The 21857-nt window shown below is 41.1% G+C and overlaps 1 protein-coding gene across 9 annotated transcripts in view; it reads right to left on the bottom strand.

Annotated features, from left to right (window-relative positions):
- DLGAP2 (DLG associated protein 2) overlaps positions 1–21857 on the bottom strand; it is a 705175-nt gene that overhangs the window by 338969 nt on the left and 344349 nt on the right. For all 9 annotated transcript variants that reach the window (XM_074947769.1, XM_074947771.1, XM_074947768.1 and 6 more), the window contains one exon: positions 19730–19762. In XM_074947769.1, coding sequence (XP_074803870.1) covers positions 19730–19762 — 33 coding nt within the window. The remainder of the gene's footprint in view (positions 1–19729; positions 19763–21857) is intronic.

Below are 21857 nucleotides of genomic sequence, written 5' to 3'. Positions count from 1 at the left end.
CATGAGAGACCCATCAGACCCTAACATTATTGTTAAGGATGGGAGTTTAACTGTATTTGTAACTTGTGTATAGGTCTGTATAGAATTTCGATATGTTTGGGTAATCATAACTTTAATTGTAACTTGAATAAAACTTGTAAAACAGTCTAAACATTGTACTTGTGAATATATGTGTGGTCACTACCCTTGGTCTTTGTGTGTTTCTAGAGACTGACACTAAAACAAGTAGCAAAGGTGACTTTCACTCTGTTAAGCTTGAAACTGTAGCTGCCAGAGCTGAACCCACAGTGGTGTAATACCACATTACAAAATTCACTTCAAATAAAATAAAAGGGCTGCATTCGAATTTAAAGAATGGGTCCACTCTGAAAAGTGACTAAGTAAAAATGATTCTCCTTTTCTTAGTTAAGCCACCTGTTCCATTTATGTATTTGAGTCACATCTGTGACAAAACAGATTTTACTGTCATTACTGCAGAGTTTACGAAGGTAAGAGAAAAGGAGCTGGTCTACATTCCATTGTGTATTATATCACAGAACAGTTTATTGCATCACAACAGTTACACCTCTAGAAACACAGTGAAGGCAGTGGATTTGTAAAAGCGGCACTGAGGAAAAAATACTGGGAGTCTAATTTGGCCGGCAGAATCTTTAGAATAGGTGAGAATGTGTAAGAAGAAAGAATCCACGCTGACTCACAAATCTCAGCGAGATGGTCCAGGGCTAGCAGTTAGAAAACTATCTTTTTATTTGTAAAATGAGCATATTAGATCTGGAAGTCAAATTAAAAACTGAACTACACAATAACTTATGGGGGGGAGGGGTAGCTCAGTGGTTTGAGCTCTGGCCTGCTAAACCCAGGGTTGTGAGTTCAATTCTTGAGGGGGCCACTTAGGAATCTGGGGCAAAAATTGGGGATTGGTCCTGCTTTGAGCAGAGGGTTGGACTAGATGACCTCCTGAGGTCCCTTCCAACCCTGATATTCTAGGATTATGATTTATTTCAGAGTCAAGCAAAAATGTTCTAAATACTATGAATGGAACACCAAAAGAGTATGTATATCACAGACCTGTGCAATGCCATTGCAATTAACAGTCATTTGTCTCATATAACTTATAATAATAGGCAGTCAGTTACAAAATACAATAAGGTTCCAGCCACATATTCAGTGCTATATATTTATCAAAGACAAATTTTGCCTCTAACATTTTACTAGATGTCTGAGCTAGTCTCATGTCTAAAGAGGATGGGAGAGCTGATGGAAAAGGATCAGAAAGTCCATAAGCCAAAAAGCATTCTGCTTGAAGGTACGCGCTTTAAAATTCTATTGCATGGTCTGCACTCCATCTCCACAGAATACTCTGATTAATATCAGCAATAGTTCGGCACATGGTAAAAGTGCAGAATTTTCATGGATCATGGAAGTGAATGGTGCCCTAAATTATCTAAAATTTGTGACTCACTGGTTCAGTAACACTTCATCTGATACTTTTTGGAATACCAAGGTACAGACAGCATCTTTGCACCTTGCTGGTGAGGAATTCTGCCTGTAAAGCTGGCTTAACTGGTTAGCGCAAGGGGGAAGGGTATTCTCCAGTAGCACAGAAGCTCCTACCAAGGGGTTCTCAACCTATTCACCACTGCGGGCCGCATATGCGACTCTCTAGGTGTTATTTGGAGTGGGCGGCATCCACACAATATATATATTACCTGTGTAGTCCTGAGGATGTCACATGGGCTGCAAACGTGTGCTGATTGGGCCAAGAGTTGAGAACCTCTGACTACACAAAGGTTGTGTATTCAGTAGAATTATACACTGTTTCTCGTCAATCAAAGGTTGAACAGGGATAGTGAAGATATACAAAGTAACAAAATTGAGGAAAAATTCGGGAGATGTTACTGTGTAACTTAAAGGCTTACAAGTTGCTGCTTTACATATTCCAAGGAATACAGTTTAAAAAAAAAAAAAAAGATAAACCTGAGCATTACAATCTATTGAAATGAGCAGTTAAGGGAAAGCAGATAATCTTCAAACACTCAGACTATTCATACAGTCTTAAATAATGGATAAGATACTGAACTGCACATTCAAAGAACAACCTTAACCCTGCTAAGAAGTTTCAACAAAATGCTGAAGTAGAAGTCGGCATATAAAAAGGAGACTTGAAATCCTCCTACCTGCCCTCAGATAGTGCAGTACTTATGTCCACTTTTATTTTTAAAAAATGCAGTATAACAAATAGTAGAATAGCAGTAACCAACCAGCCAAAGAATTTATTCCTAAACCAAAGATACCCACATCTTGGAGGTGGTACTGACCTTGTTTATAATGGTTCTGATCCTGCAAATGCTTAAATATGAATGTAACTTTATTCATGTGGATAGTCCAACTGACATGAATAGAACTAAAGAATGTGTGTAAACTTTACTCAGATGAACAGACCCATTATTATCCCTAGGAATATTCACCTTATAAACGTTACACACATCCATAAATGTTTGCAGAATGTGGGCCCTTGAGACTGACTCTCCAATTATTGACATGAACCAGGGTTTTGCCATTGACTTCAAATGAGAGCAGGTTAGATGCACATTTATTTTAACCAGTGGCATGTAAAATGAATGGACAGACCTCGCTTTCTATGGCTGGGATTACATTTCATTTGAACAGATTAATTTGGTTTGTCTTTATCTGCACATCCCCAGTAAAGTGAATGAGGAGTTCAGAAAATGAAGCCCAGTGGTGTAGGATTTCATACATTTGAAAAACAGGGGTATCTGAACAATAATGTGCTGAATTTCTCTTCAACACAAGTGGCATGTAAAGATAAAGAGAGACTTTGCCCTGGTCTACACTAGGACTTTAGGTCGAATTTAGCAGCGTTAAATCGATGTAAACCTGCACCCGTCCACACGATGAAGCCCTTTATTTCGACTTAAAGGGCTCTTAAAAATCGATTTCCTTACTCCACCCGACAAGTGGATTAGCGCTTAAATCGGCCTTGCCGGGTCGAATTTGGGGTACTGTGGACACAATTCGACGGTATTGGCCTCCGGGAGCTATCCCAGAGTGCTCCATTGTGACGGCTCCGGACAGCACTCTCAACTCAGATGCACTGGCCAGGTAGACAGGAAAAGAACAGGTTTCAGAGTAACAGCCGTGTTAGTCTGTATTCGTAAAAAGAAAAAAGAAAAGGAGTACTTGTGGCACCTTAGAGACTAACCAGTTTATTTGAGCATGAGCTTTCGTGAGCTACATCCGATGAAGTGAGCTGTAGCTCACGAAAGCTCATGCTCAAATAAACTGGTTAGTCTCTAAGGTGCCACAAGTACTCCTTTTCTTTTTTCTTTTTAGGAAAAGAACAGCGAACTTTTGAATCTCATTTCCTGTTTGGCCAGCGTGGCAAGCTGCAGGTGACCATGCAGAGCTCATCAGCAGAGGTGACCATGATGGAGTCCCAGAATCGCAAAAGAGCTCCAGCGTGGACTGAACGGGAGGTACGGGATCTGATCGCTGTATGGGGAGAGGAATCCGTGCTATGAGAACTCCGTTCCAGTTTTCAAAATGCCAAAACCTTTGTCAAAATCTCCCAGGGCATGAAGGACAGAGGCCATAACAGGGACCCGAAGCAGTGCCACGTGAAACTTAAGGAGCTGAGGCAAGCCTACCAGAAAACCAGAGAGGCGAACGGCCGCTCCGGGTCAGAGCCCCAAACATGCCGCTTCTATGATGAGCTGCATGCCATTTTAGGGGGTTCAGCCACCACTACCCCAGCCGTGTTGTCTGACTCCTTCAATGGAGATGGAGGCAACACGGAAGCAGGTTTTGGGGACGAAGATGATGATGATGATGTTGTAGATAGCTCACAGCAAGCAAGCGGAGAAGCCGGTTTTCTCGACAGCCAGGAACTGTTTCTCACCCTGGACCTGGAGCCAGTACCCCCCGAACCCACCCAAGGCTGCCTCCTGGACCCAGCAGGCAGAGAAGGGACCTCCGGTGAGTGTACCTTTTAAAATACTATACATGGTTTAAAAGCAAGCATGTGAAAGGATTAATTTGCCCTGGCATTCGCGGCTCTCCTGGATGTACTTCCAAAGCCTTTGCAAAAGGTTTCTGGGGAGGGCAGCCTTATTGCATCCTCCATGGTAGGACACTTTACCACTCCAGGCCAGTAGCACGTACTTGGGAATCATTGTACAACAAAGCATTGCAGTGTATGTTTGCTGGCATTCAAACAACATCCGTTCTTTATCTCTCTGTGTTATCCTCAGGAGAGTGAGATATCATTCATGGTCACCTGGTTGAAATAGGGTGCTTTTCTTCAGGGGACACTCAGCGGAGCCCGTTCCTGCTGGGCTGTTTGCCTATGGCTGAACAGAAATGTTCCCCGCTGTTAGCCACGGGGAGGGGGGAAGGAAAATGCGACCTTGTAACGAAAGCACATGTGCTATGTGTGTAATGTTAACAGCAAGGTTTACCCTGAAAGAGTGTAGCCACTGTTTTATAAAATGTGTCTTTTTAAATACCGCTGTCCCTTTTTTTTCCCTCCACCAGCTGCATGTGTTTCAATGATCACAGGATCTTCTCCTTCCCAGAGGCTAGTGAAGATTAGAAAGAAAAAAAAAACACACTCGTGATGAAATGTTCTCTGAGCTCATGCTGTCCTCCCACACAGACAGAGCACAGACGAATGCGTGGAGGCAAATAATGTCAGAGTGCAGGAAAGCACAAAATGACCGGGATGAGAAGTGGTGGGCTGAAGAGAGGGCTGAAGCTCAAATGTGGCGGCAGCGTGATGAGAGGAGGCAGGATTCAATGCTGAGGCTGCTGGAGGATCAAACCAGTATGCTCCAGTGTATGGTTGAGCTGCAGCAAAGGCAGCTGGAGCACAGACTGCCACTACAGCCCCTGTGTAACCAACCGCCCTCCTCCCCAAGTTCCATAGCCTCCACACCCAGACGCCCAAGAACGCGGTGGTGGGGCCTCCGGCCAACCAGCCACTCCACCACAGAGGATTGCCCAAAAAACAGAAGGCTAGCATTCAATAAATTTTAAAGTTGTAAACTTTTAAAGTGCTGTGTGGCATTTTCCTTCCCTCCTCCACCACCCCTCCTGGGCTACCTTGGTAGTTATCCCCCTATTTGTGTAATGAATGAATAAAGAATGCATGAATGTGAAGCAACAATGACTTTATTGACTCTGCAAGCAGTGATCGAAGGGAGGAGGGGAGGGTGGTTAGCTTACAGGGAAGTAGAATGAACCAAGGGCGGGTGGTTTCCATCAAGGAGAAACAAAGAGAACTTTCACATGGTAGCCTGGCCAGTCATGAAACTGGTTTTCAAAGCCTCTCTGATGCGTACCGCACCCTCCTGTGCTCTTCTAACCGCCCTGGTGTCTGGCTGCACGTAACCAGCAGCCAGGCGATTTGCCTCAACCTCCCACCCCGCCATAAACGTCTCCCCCTTACTCTCACAGATATTGTGGAGCGCAGCAAGCAGTAATAACAGTGGGAATATTGTTTTTCGCTGAGGTCTAAGCGAGTCAGTGAACTGCGCCAGCGCGCCTTTAGAAGTCCAAATGCACATTCTACCACCATTCTGCACTTGCTCAGCCTGTAGTTGAACAGCTCCTGACTACTGTCCAGGCTGCCTGTGTACGGCTTCATGAGCCATGGCATTAAGGGGTAGGCTGGGTCCCCAACGATAACTATAGGCATTTCAACATCCCCAACAGTTATTTTCTGGTCTGGGAGTAAAGCCCCTTCTTGCAGCTTTTGAAACAGACCAGAGTTCCTGAAGATGCGAGCATCATGTACCTTTCCCGGCCATCCCACGTTGATGTTGGTGAAACATCCCTTGTGATCCACCAGAGCTTGCAGCACTATTGAAAAGTACCCCTTGCGGTTTATGTACTCGCCGGCTTGGTGCTCCGGTGCCAAGATAGGGATATGGGTTCTGTCTATGGCCCCACCACAGTTAGGGAATCCCATTGCAGCAAAGCCATCCACTATGACCTGCACATTTCCCAGGGTCACTACCCTTGATATCAGCAGATCTTTGATTGCGTGGGCTACTTGCATCACAGCAGCCCCCACAGTAGATTTGCCCACTCCAAATTGATTCCCAACTGACCGGTTGCAAGCTTCCACAGGGCTATCGCCACTCGCTTCTCAACTGTGAGGGCTGCTCTCATCTTGGTATTCATGAGCTTCAGGGCAGGGGAAAGCAAGTCACAAAATTCCATGAAAGTGCCCCTACGCATGCGAAAGTTTTGCAGCCACTGGGAATCGTCCCAGACCTCCAACACTATGTGGTCCCACCAGTCTGTGCTTGTTTCCCGAGCCCAGAATCAGCGTTCCACAGCATGAACCTGCCCCATTAGCACCATGATGCATGCATTGGCAGGGTCCATGCTTTCAGAGAAATCTGTGTCCATGTCCTGATCACTCACGTGACCGCGCTGACGTCGCCTCCTCGCCCGGTATCGCTCTGCCAGGTTCTGGTGCTGCATATACTGCTGGATAATGCGTGTGGTGTTTAATGTGCTCCTAATTGCCAAAGTGAGCTGAGCGGCCTCCATGCTTGCCTTGGTATGGCGTCCGCACAGAAAAAAGGCGCGGAACGATTGTCTGCCGTTGTTCTGACGGAGGGAGGGGCGACTGATGACACGGCTTACAGGGTTGGCTTACAGGGAATTAAAATCAACAAAGGGGGTGGCTTTACATCAAGGAGTATTTCAGGCAGGACTTCATGGAGGGTTCCAATAAGAAATGGTGCACCTAAGTTATTGTTCTTATTGGAACAAGCAGGTTAGTCTGGCCTCTGATTGCTACATGGCTAGATTTACCTCGCTGCACCTTCTCTGTGAGTGACTGCAGTGTGACCTAGAGGAATGAGTCCCCTAGATGGGGGAGGGGGGGAAGCAAATGAGTACAAAACAAATCTGGTCTATTTCTTGTTTTGATCCACTCCATCTATCTTTTACATCTTTGGCTGGCAGCAGACGGTGCAGAAGGACTGCAAGCCATCCACATCTCATGGCTGCTCGGCAGAAGATGGTACAGTACGACTGCTGGCAATCCGTATCGCCTGCCTGCTCACCATAATATGGTTCAATAGGACTGACTGCAGGACTAAAGAGAATGACCTGGTCAAGTCACTCCAAATTTAGTCCCTGCGCCCATGTCTGCCCAGGCGCTCCTGGCCGACGTGGCCAGGCGCACCTCGGACATGACGATGACAGCTACCAGTCCTATTGCACCGTCTGCTGCCACAAGGCATTGGGTTGCTGCTACTGTGTAGTAATGCAGTACCGTGTTTGCCAGCACCCAGGAAACATACGGTGACAGTGAGCTGAGCGGGCTCCATGCTTGCCGTGGTATGGCGTCTGCACAGGTAACTCAGGAAAAAAGGCGCGAAACGATTGTCTGCCCTTGCTTTCACGGAGGGAGGGAGGGAACGGGGGCCTGACGATATGTACCCAGAACCACCCGCGACAATGTTTTAGCCCCATCAGGCATTGGGATCTCAACCCAGAATTCCAATGGGCAGCGGAGACTGCGGGAACTGTGGGATAGCTACCCACAGTGCAATGCTCCGGAAGTCGACTCTACCCTCGGTACTGTGGAAGCACTCCGCCAAGTTAATGCACTTAATGCACTTAGAGCATTTTCTGTGGGGACACACACTCGAATATATAAAAATGATTTCTAAAAAACCAACTTCTATAAATTCGACCTAATTTCGTAGTGTAGATATATCCTTTGTGAAAAAGAATTTGCACCCTTAAATTAGAGTAATCTCACCACAAATTAAATCAGTAGGGGCCATTGTCTGGCTTTTTGGAAAGACTTCCTGCTGCAGCGGCAGACAAGATCAGCATGGGGATTCTGACCCATTTCCCCACCCCCCAGGGGACTGGAAGAGAAGGGGGACTATATATGTCCCCACTGGTCCCCAAAAGCCCTCTTACTTGGACCAGGTGGGGCAGCACCCACCCTCCTAACCATGTGAGTGGTGAAATACTGGGATTTTTTGGATCCACTGTGGGCATTGCGCTAGTCATTCATTTCTTGGGGGGCTGGGAAAGAATTTCCACCTGATCATCTGATTGGCCAAGGTGAGGGGGAGTCCCCTTCCCCACAGTGAGTTTGGAGGAGAGGGAACTTATCTGGGGTAAAACATGGAACGGGAGTTAGGCTATAATGTTGCAACTCATTACATAAACAGGATGCTTGTCCAGAGCAGCAGAGGGCCAACTCTCCCCTCCTTTATAGGCCCGCCCCCTTAACCCTCAATTGAGAGGGCTGGGGAATGGTGAGGTCCCAGTAGGGGGTTGGCTGGGGATCAGGATGGGTAATGGGGAGGGCTGGCTGAAGCCCCCTGGTTATATATTTAAATGATTATGGGATTACTTGCACTGTGCACTTTTATCTGCTGAGTACTCCCAGACATTTAAGAATAAAGTTGCTGCCTAATTAAACCACATCCAGTGTCTTCCAACATAACCAGACAACATGATATTGCAGCATTTTCAGCACTGCAGCATGTTGAGATCCTTGGTTTAATTACCAAAGGATCCACTGTAGAGAAAACTTTTATCAAGTGTTAGAACAACACATGCATAAAATACAAATATTGGAAGATTTCACTGTTGCTTCAGCCGTTTGAGAAATGCTCTAGACTGCACTAAGTGTAATCAGCTGCGGAGAGTTTCTTTTCCTAAATTAGTCCATTAGCTGACACACTACCTGAATAAATCACTTCTATGTGCCCAAATGCAGTTTTGAAGACTATCATGTCAATACAATAGCAACGTGCTGCTCAACGCTGTTTTAAAATATTAAAATTATTGAAATTTATTAGACAGCATTGCTTAAAAACCATAGCAGACTACATGAACTGTCATAAGATACATATATTACAGAAGAAAATGACAGGAAGCAGTACATTTCATCTCCTCACATCATGTCAAAAAACAAAACAAAAGCGCACACATACAAAACAAGGCTCAATGAATAATGTAGAAAACATGCTAATTTGTTGCTATCAAAGATATTAAAGAACCATGTCAAGATGCATCAACATTAGAGATATTGAAAGACATACAGGACTACTTGATCTCCATTCTGTTTCACTGATGCCTGAACATCTATTAGGAGCAATGCATACAACTGATGAAAATGCAGTTGAGTTGGTTAATCCAAATTGTCAGCATTTTTATTTTAATATTTTATTAATCTCATTTCAAAAATCTCTAACACATCCTTTTGATTTCCTATGACCATTAGTCTTATTTAAGCTAGGTGAAATATAAATACTGTGGAGCCATCATATAGCCATACAGATGGAACATTATCTATATTGTGAACAGTATATTGCAATATTAAGAAATTCTTTTGGAACTAAATATTGCCCAGATTCCTTATTTTAATAAGGAAAACAATGAGAATTTCTCCAGAAACACTCATCTTAACCAGAAACACAGCTGACATGAAAGCTGGCAGCATCTGAAATAGTATAGTTCCAGTACTTTAATAATGACCTTTAAAATGACGGGTCTTAATTTAAAGAAGGAACTTTTTGCATAGAGCACGGTTTTTTGTAACTAAAAGTTATTCTTCAGTTTAGTTTTTAAATTTTTCAAAATATTACCAGATAATTAAGCATAAGTAGAATTAGGCAGCCAAAAAAGAATTTGAAGAGCAACTAGCCAAAGGCTCAAAAACTAATAGCAAAAAAATGTTTGAGCACAACAGAATCAGTGGGGCTACTGGATAACAGAAGTGCTAAAGGAGCACTCAAGGAAGATAAGGCCCCTGAGGAGAAACTAAATGAATTATTTGCATCAGTCTTCACTGCAGAGGCGTGAGGGAGATTCCCACACCTCAGTCATTCTTTTTAGGTGACAAATCTGAGGAACTGTCCCAGATTGAGGTGTCAACAGAGCAGGTATTGGAACAACATGATAAATTAAACAGTAATAAGTTACCAGGACCAGATGGTATTCACCCAAGAGTTCTGAAAGAACTCAGATATGAAATTGCAGAACTACTAACTGTAGTATGTAACCTATCATTGAAAATCAGCTTCAGTACCAGATGACTGGAGGCTCAATTACAGGCCAGTAAGCCTAACTTCAGTACCAACAAATTGGTTGAAATGATAGTAAAGAGTACAATTATCGGACACATAGATGGACACGATTTGATAGGAACGAGAAAACATGGCTTTTGTAAAGAGAAATCATGCCTCACCAATATATTGGAATTCTTTGGAAGGGGTCAAACAAACATGCGGACAAGGGTGATCCAGTGAATATAGTGTACTTAGATTTTCAGAAAGCTTCTGACAAGGTCCCTCACCAAAGGCTCTTAAGCAAAGTCAACAGTCATGGGATAAGAGGGAAGGTCCTCTCATGAATTAGTCACTGGTTAAAAGATAGGAAACAAAGGATAGGAATAAAAGGGTCAGTTTTCAGAATGGAGAGAGGTAAATAGTGGTGTCCCCCAGGAGTCTGTACTAGGACCAGTGCTGTTCAACATATCCATAAATAATTTGGAAAAAAGGTGGAAAACAGTGAGTTGACAACATTTGCAGAAAATGCAAAATTACTCCAGATAGTTAAGTCCAAAGCAGACTGTGAAGAGTTAACGAAGGGATCTTACAAAACTGGGTGACTGGGCAACAAAATGTCAGATGAAATTCAGTGTTGATAAATGCAAAGAAATGCACATTACAAAACGTAATCTCCATACAAAATGATGGGGTCTAAATTAGCGGTTGCCACTCGAGAAAAAGATCTCACTCATTCTGGATAGTTCTGACAGTTCTAGATATTTTATACATTTGGCTAGTTGTCCAAAACTCAACAATATTGTTGGTTTTGATTACAAAATATTCATAATTTGTTTTCTTTTATTTGGATAAAACCCTAACAAAAAATCACTATTTCTAGTTGTTTTTTCCCCAGGCGGGCTGGTAGAAAGATATTAATATGTGGAAATTAGCATATTTATCTGTCCAGGAAAAAAATGATTTAAAAAACAAAATCACATAAAAAAGTCTTTGATCAGATCAACCACTTGCTAGTGTCAGCAATGTGAAGGTATTTAGAGTCTAGCAATCTTGAAACTTCAGTTTTTTGCCAAAATGTAGTACTTAACACAAGTTGGTTTCTCCTTAGACAAAAATACAACAATCTAGATATGTTCTTCATTTGAAAATGTAAATCTGCAGCAATACAAATAACTCATCTTTTCATTATTAACATGTATCCAATTTGTTACTTCGAAATGTCCGGGGTCAGAACAACTGAACAAGACTTCTTCACGAGCTGTAAAGGCAACGAGAATAAACCCTATCTTAATTTACAGGCACTTGAAATTAAAACAAAAACAAAACAAAAAAACATGTATTCCACATCTTGCAGCCCTTCCTCCGACTTTGCAGGACATAATATTATCACATATAATATTCTGTATGCTGATATAACTTTGCACATGCAACCCCAGAATATTTTCTGAAGTTCTTTAATGGTACAATTAAGATGACAAGATGACCAGCCCTGATTTGCTGAGTCACCAGTGAGGCTCAGCTGTCTTGTCTGAGCTCACACAGTGTGGAGAGGGAGAAAGGCACCTGAGAATCTGGGCCTAACTCCCATTGATTTCAGTGAATTGGCCCAGATCCTCAAACAGTATTTAGGTACCTAAATTCTTCCCTTCCCACTCACTCAGAGGTCTGACTCTCAGGGACCCACATGATCCAATTAAAATCAAGATTCACAGGACCATAAGATTTGTCATACCAGATGAGACCAATTAGGACTACATCCAGTATCCTATCTGACTACAGCCAATACCAGATGCTTCAGAGGAATGGGCAAGAAAATGGGTAATTATGGGATAACCTGCTTGTACAGTCAAAGTTTCTTCCTAATCCCTTCAATTAGAGCTTGGTCTCTGCACTAATGCCTAAGAATTTATGTACCTAAAATTTGTTTTTCTTTAAATTTTTTCTAATATAGCTGTGGACATTCTCATTATTCATGGAAGCATCTAGTACTTTTAAAACCCTCTGTAACTCTGCTCCTCCTCCTCAAAGGTATGTTGTGGCAATGAGTTCCACAGGTGAATTGAGCATTGTGTAAAATAGTATTTCCTTTGATTAGTTTTGAATTTTCAGTCTTTGTAATTCACTCACTGTCCTCTTGCTTTGGTATAAGTATGAATAATTGAAAGGCCCATTTTTAATAGAATTTGTTGTTTTGTACTTGTTACGTTCCCTCATTTGCATCCTCTTTAGAGTAAAGGGTCCCAATCTTTTCAATTTCTATTGATGCAACTTTTTCCTCAATGCATCTGAATTGTATTTGTCATCTGTTTCTACATCTCTGCTATTTCTAATAAATCCTATTTGAGATGGAGTGACTGCCAGATCATCCAACCTGACATTCTGCACATCACAGGCCACTAAACCACACCCAGTTATTCCTGTATTGAGTTCAATGACCTGAATCAGTCTAAAGTATTACAGCCCTTTGGAGACTAAGCTAGTGTGTGCCACAGGCTAAGAATAGGAGATACCAAGGTGCACTATTATGTGCACCAGGCAGAGACCAAGAGGGAAGGAGGGCCATCAATTCCTAAGGCCCTTGTAATGGGAACCAATTTGGAGAGATATACCCAGATGAATCCTATCAGTGGGGCCAGAATCATACCCACAGCCTCTGACATTACTCTCAAATATATGGCATAGTATTTCTTGTTCCCCACTCCCTCTTCACATCCTAATCTTTTCCATATGCATCAGATGGAGAAAAGGTATAAAACAAATTTCATTGTTCACTTTTAGTGTGATTTAAAGGCAAGCCCTTAAATGAACATCGTCTCCCCGATGTTTGTTCTGTAACATGAAGCACTAACAGTAGTTTGTATTTGCTCTAATCAAGGTCTTCATCCTTCTGTTTTTCTGGCAGAGTTGACAGCAGCTTAGTATGGTATATTATCTTCCACTTTTTCTGCCCCTAGTTCTGAAGCCAATTGTGCATAGCTTGATGAATGAACACTCACTCCCTCTCCTTGCATATGGGATGTTCAGAGTAAAAAAAATCTCATCAAAATATGATCTGATATGTAAATTACCTTGTGAATATGTAAATGTGTATTCCTTAAACTCACTGAAGCAAAAGAGTGTCAGTGGCACTTCAGTGGGTACATATCTAAAAACAACATGTAAAAACAACTACCTTTAAATTCCATATGCAAATTAAGGGCTTCATTCAACCTTTTTTGTGTATATGTGCATAAATACAAAATCACGACAGATCCTGCAATGCTATAAGGTCCGCCAAGATCCTTCTTTTTAGATCTGTCTGAGAGCATAGTTTGAGTGTATGTTTGGAAGTAGTCCTGATAAACTTCCAAAGGGAAGGTTTTAAAGAAAAAAAGGTATTGATCTGTTCAAAGTGACACTTGTATCAAATTCTGAGTGAAAAGAAATGAAAAGTGATGATCTCCAAATAGTCACATGATTGAACATGGGTACTGTTCTGATACTCCATTCATTTAAGACCAGACAGCACAGGGAGCTCTCCACATTCTACAACAATATGAAGCTCTCATACGAATACATCTGGACTTTTGGAAAATTCAATCCAAGTTGCTACATACTAAGGGATAGTTTTACACAGGGTTGAAGCCAGCCTCCTTCTTGTAGGCCAAATTTGTGCAGGCATTTTGCACCTTCAAAAAATCAACAACTCAGGGGTGGAGAGAATCTGAATACTTGTCCCTCTGAAGTGCCTGACTGGCATCCAAATGCAGGTAGTAGGTTTGTGGGTACATGCTCAGGTTGTGCCCACACATGAATTGTATGCGCAAACTGCACCAATAATTCAAGCGTGGTTGCAATTACTATGGAATACTTGGCCCTAAGATCCCAATTGTAAAGTCTAACCCCTTCATAACATACATTTAAGATATGATTATATTGAATACATACAAAAATATATTAAATATTAAGTTGCTAAGTCAAGCATTTAAAAGTTAGGATATGCTAGAATGAAAGTTAACTTAATTGACCCATCTTTTGTATATGTCTTATGAGGCAGTCTTTAAATTATATGATCACATACTCCCCCTCCCCACCCCCCAAGACACAGGATGGACCTGCTTTGGGGATGAATCAGGGCTGTGTAATAAAGGAAGAGCCTATGACAGACAGGGAAACTTCTTGCAATATCTTTGGGGGTCCATTGTTTTAAATGAATGGTTTGTGTGTGATTGTGTTCTACTTCCTGGGGGAGGGCTACCACAACTCCTCCTCAACAACAACAAAAGTGATGATTAATGCAAGTCAGCCAGGTTGAAACCCCGCCAGAGAGGTACCACCTTCTGGGAAAGCTCATATAAGATAGTTGAAACTGGATCTTTCAGAGACTAGACAAAGAAAGGGTTTCTTGGATAAACAGCTTGAGTTTAAACCGACTCTTGGGGTTCTTTCTAATGCAAAAAACAGACAGAACCTTCTGTCCAAGGCTGGGCTCCAATCCTTGTGGAAAGGATGGAAAGACTTGACCTACTAAGGGCCACATAAGACTAATAGATGACCTTTAGTAAGTTCTTAGCAGATGTGTAGGTTCTTCTACTGTTTTAATGTGTTTTTTTGAAATGCTTTCCCCGTAAGAATAAATGTGCTTGCTTAGAAGGAGTTGTGTGGTAACATAACTGTAGACAATACACTGACCGTACCCTTCTGAAAGAAAGAAAAGCACAGGTGTGCAGTGAATGAGGCAAGGGATTGCAGGAAGAGAAAAGGATGGTCTCAGGTTTCAAGTAGTTGAATGCTGCCCTTGAGAACTGGATTCTATCCCTGCCTTAGCCACAGAGTTCCTGTATCATGTTAGTCAAGTAACTTAAACCAAACTTGTGACAGGTGGTCACTAATTGTATGTTCCTCCTTTTCTAGTGCCTGATTTAGGACCCTGAGATCTGATTTGTAGAAGTGCTGAGCACTCATAGCTGCCACTGTAAGTCAGTGTGTCAAGGGAGCTGTGCTTTGAACACTAAAGAGCACCTTATAGGTTCAATATTGTGAAAGATCAGGTTGTAGGCATCTCACACTAGACATCCAGAAAAAAAAAAATCACTGGATACTTCGAATTAAGTCTTCAGCTTCCTGCCATTGGTGGTTCTTATGTTGTTCTCTGCTAGATTAAAGACTCCTTGACTACCTGGCATTTTCACTCCATGAAAGTTCTTATACTTTTCAAACAAGTCACCTCTTACTCTTTACCATCCTTTAAATGTGGACACCAAAATTTTACACAGTATTCTAGTATCAGTCTCACCTATAACCTATACAGAAGTTAAAATCACTTCCCTGCTCATATGCATTACTCCCTTGTTTAAACATTTAAGGATTGCATTAGCCCTCTTTGCCACAAGATTGCACTGAGAGCTCATGGTCAGTTGCTAATCCACTCTGACCCCTAAATCTTTTCAGAGTCACTGTGTTCCAGGATCAGCCCCCCATTTTGTAGGTAAGGCCTCTATTGTTTGTATCTGTAGAACGTTGCATCTGGTTGTATTAAAGTACATTTTGTTTGAATAGACCCAACTTCTCAAGCAACCCAGATCACTCTGTATGAGTTCTCCGTCATCATTATTTAGCATTACATCAATATTTGTGTCACCCGCTAATTTTATCTGCAGTGATTTTCTATTTACTTCTGGATCATTGGTAAAAATAGGGAATAGCCCAGGGCTAGTCCCAATCCCTGTAGAATCCTGCTAGAAACACTCAAATTCAATGGTGATTCCCCTTTGACAACTACTTGGAGATTTGTCAGTTAGCCAGTTCTTAGTCCATTTAATTTGTGCTTTATTTTATTGTGCTAATTTTTTAATCAAAATGCAGTGCAGTACTAAGTCAAACACCCTACAAAAGTCAAAGTATATTACATTTATGCAGTTACCTTTGTCAACACAAGGAAAACCATAACAATTGAATACATAAGCTACAAGCTAAAAATGGAAGTGAAAGCTTTATGAGAGTGCTGGCAACACAAATGGAGTGTGTTATTAATATTGTAAGCAATATGAAGGTGGAAAAGAATGCATAAGTCTCTCCCCATAACTTAGTTCCATACTTTTAAGGTTCTGAGTAGCTGGAGTGTGCCCTGCTACCAAATGTAGTTTTTGTTAGCTAATTTCCCAATTTTTTTAATATAGGTTTAGTGTATTTCAGAGGACAGCTCATGAAAGTCAGGAAAAAGAAGAGCTGCATATGCCTAGAGATCACAGGGAGCAACTGCTGCTGAAGTTACTCTTGACTTCATCCACACTCCTCAAGAACATGAGAAGCTATGTTCTGCCTCAGTAAATTCTTTGTCTACAACATTTTCTCTCTGTTTAAAAAGTTACTCAAAGTCAGTACAGCAAGAGCAACCCTTCATGTTTAGCACCAACAATCTTTCAGCACAAGGGAACTTTGGTGAAGGAATCTGCACCATCCCTCACTTCCCAAAACAGCTTGTAGCCTCTCATGGACTCCTGGAAATTAGATGCCACCAGCAGCAGCTGCAGCAATAGGGTGAGAATGTCTGTAATGTACCAGCAGATCTGACTAATGCACTCCCCCCCTTCCCTACTAATATGAGGAATACCTCTCAATAATTAAATATGCTAATGTGGTACAGCTGCAAGTGTGACAATCGCCATCTTAGGCAGTAAAAGGGACTGAACTGATGAGCTCTGGATATAAACACTTGAATCTTTACAGCTTGTGCTAAAGAACCAGGCTTTCAAGCTGAATGTTGTCACAGTCTCACATCCTCTGTGAGCTTAGACAAGGCCATGTTACACATACGCTGAACAGTTGATCGCACAAGCAAAATGTGTGATAAATAACAAATATGAAAAATGTATTTTATTGATTCACATGACTATTTACAGATCATAGGGTTTTAAGTAAAAAACCTGTTTTGAAGTGGCCTTTTCATCATGGGAATCACATAATCCTTACCATGCCTCCAAACAGATCAGCAGCAGGGTTTGAATCCCTTAACTTTCAGATCACTACCTTAAGTTCTTATTATTTGAGCTGCAGGAGTAAGCACAAACTCCTGTCTAGATGAGCCACTGGAGAAGGACTTCACATGCTCTTCCCAGTGTGTTTCACAACTAGTTACTAGTCCACAGTAGAATACTGTTGATCAGAAATCCTGGATTCCTCCTGGTTCTGGCAGAGCAATGTGGTTTATAGTGGCTAGAAATAGGATAACGCAGTGTCACTAAACCCATATGGAAAGCAATGTGGTATAGTAGATCAGATGAGGGTTTGTCATGTTAAAGACCTGGTGTCCGGGCCTGCTCAACCTTGAATAAACATTCTGCTGATTTATTTTAAAATGGGGGAGGAGGGGAGGAGTGTTCAGAAGCACTTTTCTAACTGTCTTCTAGGGAAGGTTCCCAGCCTTAGTCAATCATGAGCATAATCAACTGGATAGAAATTTAAACAGCACTTAGAAGAGGTAAGAACCTTGTGGCAGCCTCTTTCCTAGATTAGGGAACTGCCCCCTAAGCTACTGGGGCAGAGGATGAAACAGTCTCTGCCTCCCTCCCTTGGAAATGAATAGAAATGTATTTTCCATGACTAAAAAAAGTTGGAAAATTCTCTAAAGACAAATACTACCTAGCTGAGCAACCGTGTAGCCAATAGACAGATCCTATAGTGTTTTAGATTTCTGGAGCGGGGAGGAAGAGACAATCCAATGAAATAATTGCCAAAATGGGTGATTTTTGAACTCTCATTAGTCTCTCCCTATCAATTCATTTTTCATCAAACCACAATGAAAAATTCATATAGTGCTCAAAATTTATATTGTGTGTGTGGAGTTTTTTGCCATTTTATTGAGACCGCTACAAAACAAAAGTGTAAACCTCATGTTAAAATGAAACTCTGTAAAGCAACTTTAACTCTGGTGCAGCTACCACTGCTCCATAATACTATGGTTAAAACCACTGAGTTTGCTCCGCACCTGGAGATCAGAAAGTACACTCAGAAGCAAAGAAAAAACAGACTGTAAAAATCCTTTTCACTTATCTTTGCTGAACTTAATGAGTATGCTTTAAAAACTGTAGCTAAGATTTAACAATTAGCATACCAGCAGCACTGCACTCAAGGAGTTAGTTGGTGCGCCAGAAGAAATTCTCAGCTATAACAGTTTGTTTCTGCTCATCTAAACAGCTCAATACCAAGTTAATACAGGTCCCACCAACAACACACTCACTGACCATTTGATAGATTTTTTTTAAACACAGAAAAATAAAGGGCTTGTTATTGAGTAACTGTTTTTAAAAAAAAGTCTGAACCCTGTTGTTCACTTTTAAGGACATGAGTTTTTGAATTCAAGTTTGCAAAACTGAGTATGTACTTCTGGTTTTCTGGGGAAAATGAGCATGATTGTGGAAAATCAGTTTAGTCATGCACAACAACAACAACAGTATTAATCCAACACACAATTGTACACTGAGATAGTGAAGTCCTCAGTTTGCTACATAAGGCCACTGAACATCTGTTTTATGCTTTTCCTTTATTTGGTCTAATTTTTTATAAAGTGCATGGAAAAAGCACTGCAACTAGAACGGTAGCTTTTTGTAAAAGGAACACAAAAACATCAAAACAAACCTCTCAGGATGACTAATAAATCAATACGAGCAGATGAAACATGTTCTTATGAACTGGATTGTTTCATTAGTTGCAACACCCCAAGACTTATCACATCAGACACCATGTTTAAATCTCCTGAATACAGTTATTAGCTTCTCCTCCCCACCTCAAAATAGAGAAAGCTTTGTTTTGCTTTTCAGAAACTATTCTGAACAGATAAAGTGCTGAAAAATTAAGCTGCTAGTGCATAATCATGCTTCTGAGTTTTGTAAAATGGCTGGACATGGATCCATCATGGCCAGTATTTTGGATTACTTTTGACAGAGAGGTTCCAGATAGCTGAGTTAGAAGATAAAATGTAAGAGGAAAATTGTTTAATAGCAATAAGGGTAATAGAATATGAGGTTTTTCTCCAGTAATGGACTCTCTGCTTCAAAGAGTAAAACCCTCAGATTCACCTCAATGCTTATTTAGGTAAATCCTACATCTCATCTTAGTGTTAATCTGGCACTGAAAAATAAATATCATTGGTGCATATGTTTGCATTAATGTTATTGCCTAATTATCCTTGTTTCAAAAGTAGTATTTATTCACTTCACCTGTTAAAAAAGAGCCTCTCTTAGTACTCTGAGTTACAATAAACATGAAAATGTGACCCTTTACGGATTAAGTCATTTTCATTTACATTATCCAATGTCCTTTTTTTCCAAATGATGTCTTCAAGTGCCTCATCAGTGTTTCATATCCAAAATTACACTGGCAAACACAAAAACTGAACAAAAAGCAAATATTTCCATTTTTACTGTAATGGAATATGTGTCATTTAAGATAATTTCCTTCTGCCTGGAGCGTGTACTGTGCTTTACTCAGTTTAATTTGATTCATTTTGGTATCTAGCACAGCAAAGTGTGAGTGTTTGTGTTAGCATCATTTCTAATACCATGTTCAATCTACTGTTACCCACACAAATGAACTAACAGACTAAACAGATCACTTGAGTCAAACCTGTGCACTATCAGTTTTGAAAATGATTAAGAATATAGAAACACACTCACCCTCAGGCTCACCACAGAGTGTACACTGTGACTCTGAAAAGAAAAAAGAAGAGATAAAAGTCATTTCTTCTGCTCATGTTTGAGATCATTACTTCTGCTCAAGAGAGATACCAAATCACAATCATTTACAAATGTAACTCAAACTGGCAGTACTCAAATTGTGCATGAATGAGAAGTATCACAAGAACGGCCATACCAGCTCAGACCAATGGTCCATCTAGCCCAGTATCTTCTTTTTCGACAGTGACCAATGCCACTTGCTTCAGAGGGAATGAACAGAACAGGGAAATTATCAAGTGATCCATCCTCTTTCATCCAGTCCCAGCACCTGGCAGTCAGAGTATGGGGTTGCATCCCTGACCATCTTGGCTAATAGCTATTGATGGACCTATCCTCCATGAACTTATCTAATTCTGTTTTGAACCCTATTATACTTTTGGCCTTCACACCATCCACTGACCACAAGTTCCACGGATTGACTGCATTGTGTGAAGAAGTACTTCCTTTAGTTTGTTTTAAACTTGTTGCCGATAAATTTCATTGGGTGACCCCTGATTCTTGTATTATGTGAAGGGGTAAACAAACACTTCTTTATTCACTTTCTCCATACCACTCATGATTTCATAGATCTCTATCATATCTCCCTTTACTTGTCTCTTTTCCAAACTGAACAGTCCTAGTTTTTTAATCTCTCCTCATATGAAAGCTGTTCCATACCCTTCATTATTTTTGTTGTTCTTCTCTGCACCTTTTCAATTTTTAATATATCTTTTTTTATATGGGGTAACCAGAACTGCATGCAGTATTCAAGATGTGGCCATACCATGAATTTATATAATGGCATTATGATATTTACTGTCTTAGTATCCAACCCTTTCTTAATGCTTCCTAACATTCAGTTAAGCTTTTTTGAACGATGCTGCACACTGTGTGGCTATTTTTCCAAAAACTACCCACAATGACTCCAAGATCTCTTTCTTGTGTGGTAATAGCAAATTGAAACCTCATAATTTTGTATGTATAGTTGGGGTGGTGTTTTCCAATGTGCATTACTTTGCATTTATCATCATTGAATTTCATCTGACATTTTGTTGTCTAGTCACCCAGTTTTGTGAGATCCCTTTGTTAAGTCCAAAGGGAACGGCAAAGAGTTAACTATCTTGAGCAACTTTGTGTTGTCTGCAAGCTGTGCCACCTCACTGTTTACCCCTTTTTCCAGATCATTTATGAAAATACTGAACAGCAGTGGTACCTGTGGGACACTGCTATTTATCTTGGTTCATTCTGAAAATTGATCACATATTCCTAACCTTTATTTCCTGTCTTTTAATCAGTTATTGATCTTCACGAGAACTTTCCCTCTTATCCCATGGCTGCTTGCTTTCCTTAAGTCTTTGGTGAGGGACCTTGTCAAAGGCTTTCTGAAGTTCAAGTACATGATAGCCACTGGATCACCCTAGTCCACCGGCTTGTTGAACCCCTCAAAGAATTCTATTAGATTGGTGAGGCATGATTTCCTTTTATAAAGCCATGTTGACTCTTCCCCATCAAATCGTGTTCCTCTATCTGTCTGATAATTCTGTTCCTTTACTATAGATTCAACCGCTTTGCCTGGGAGTGATGTTAGGCTTACCAGCCTGTAATTGCCAGGATCTTCTCTGGAGCCTCTCTTAAAAATTGGGGTCACATTAGCTATCCTCCAGTCATCTGATAAAGAAGCTAATTTAAGAAGTACCACAGTTCGTACTTCCTCAATTTCATATTTGAGTTTCTTCAGAATTCTTGGGTGAATACCATCTGGTTCTGGTGACTTACTACTGTTTAGTTTGATTAACTTGTTCCAAAACATCCTCTATTGACACCTCAATCTGGGACCATTCTTCAGATTTGTCACTTAAAAAGAATGGCTCAAGTGTGGGAATCTCCTTCAGATCATCTACAGTGAAGACTGATGCAAAGAATTCATTTAGCTTCTCTGCATCATCCATGTCTTCCTTCAATAGCACCTCAATCATCCAGCAGCCCCACTGACTGTTTGGTAGGCTTTCTGCTTCTGATGCACTTAATTATTTTGTTGTTAGAATTTGAAGAGCAACTAGCAAAAGACTTACCTTATTATGCTTTTACC

The sequence above is a fragment of the Natator depressus genome, chromosome 3 (genome assembly GCF_965152275.1).
Source record: "Natator depressus isolate rNatDep1 chromosome 3, rNatDep2.hap1, whole genome shotgun sequence".
Lineage (NCBI taxonomy): Eukaryota > Metazoa > Chordata > Testudines > Cheloniidae > Natator > Natator depressus.
This window is presented reverse-complemented; position numbering and strand designations above follow the sequence as displayed.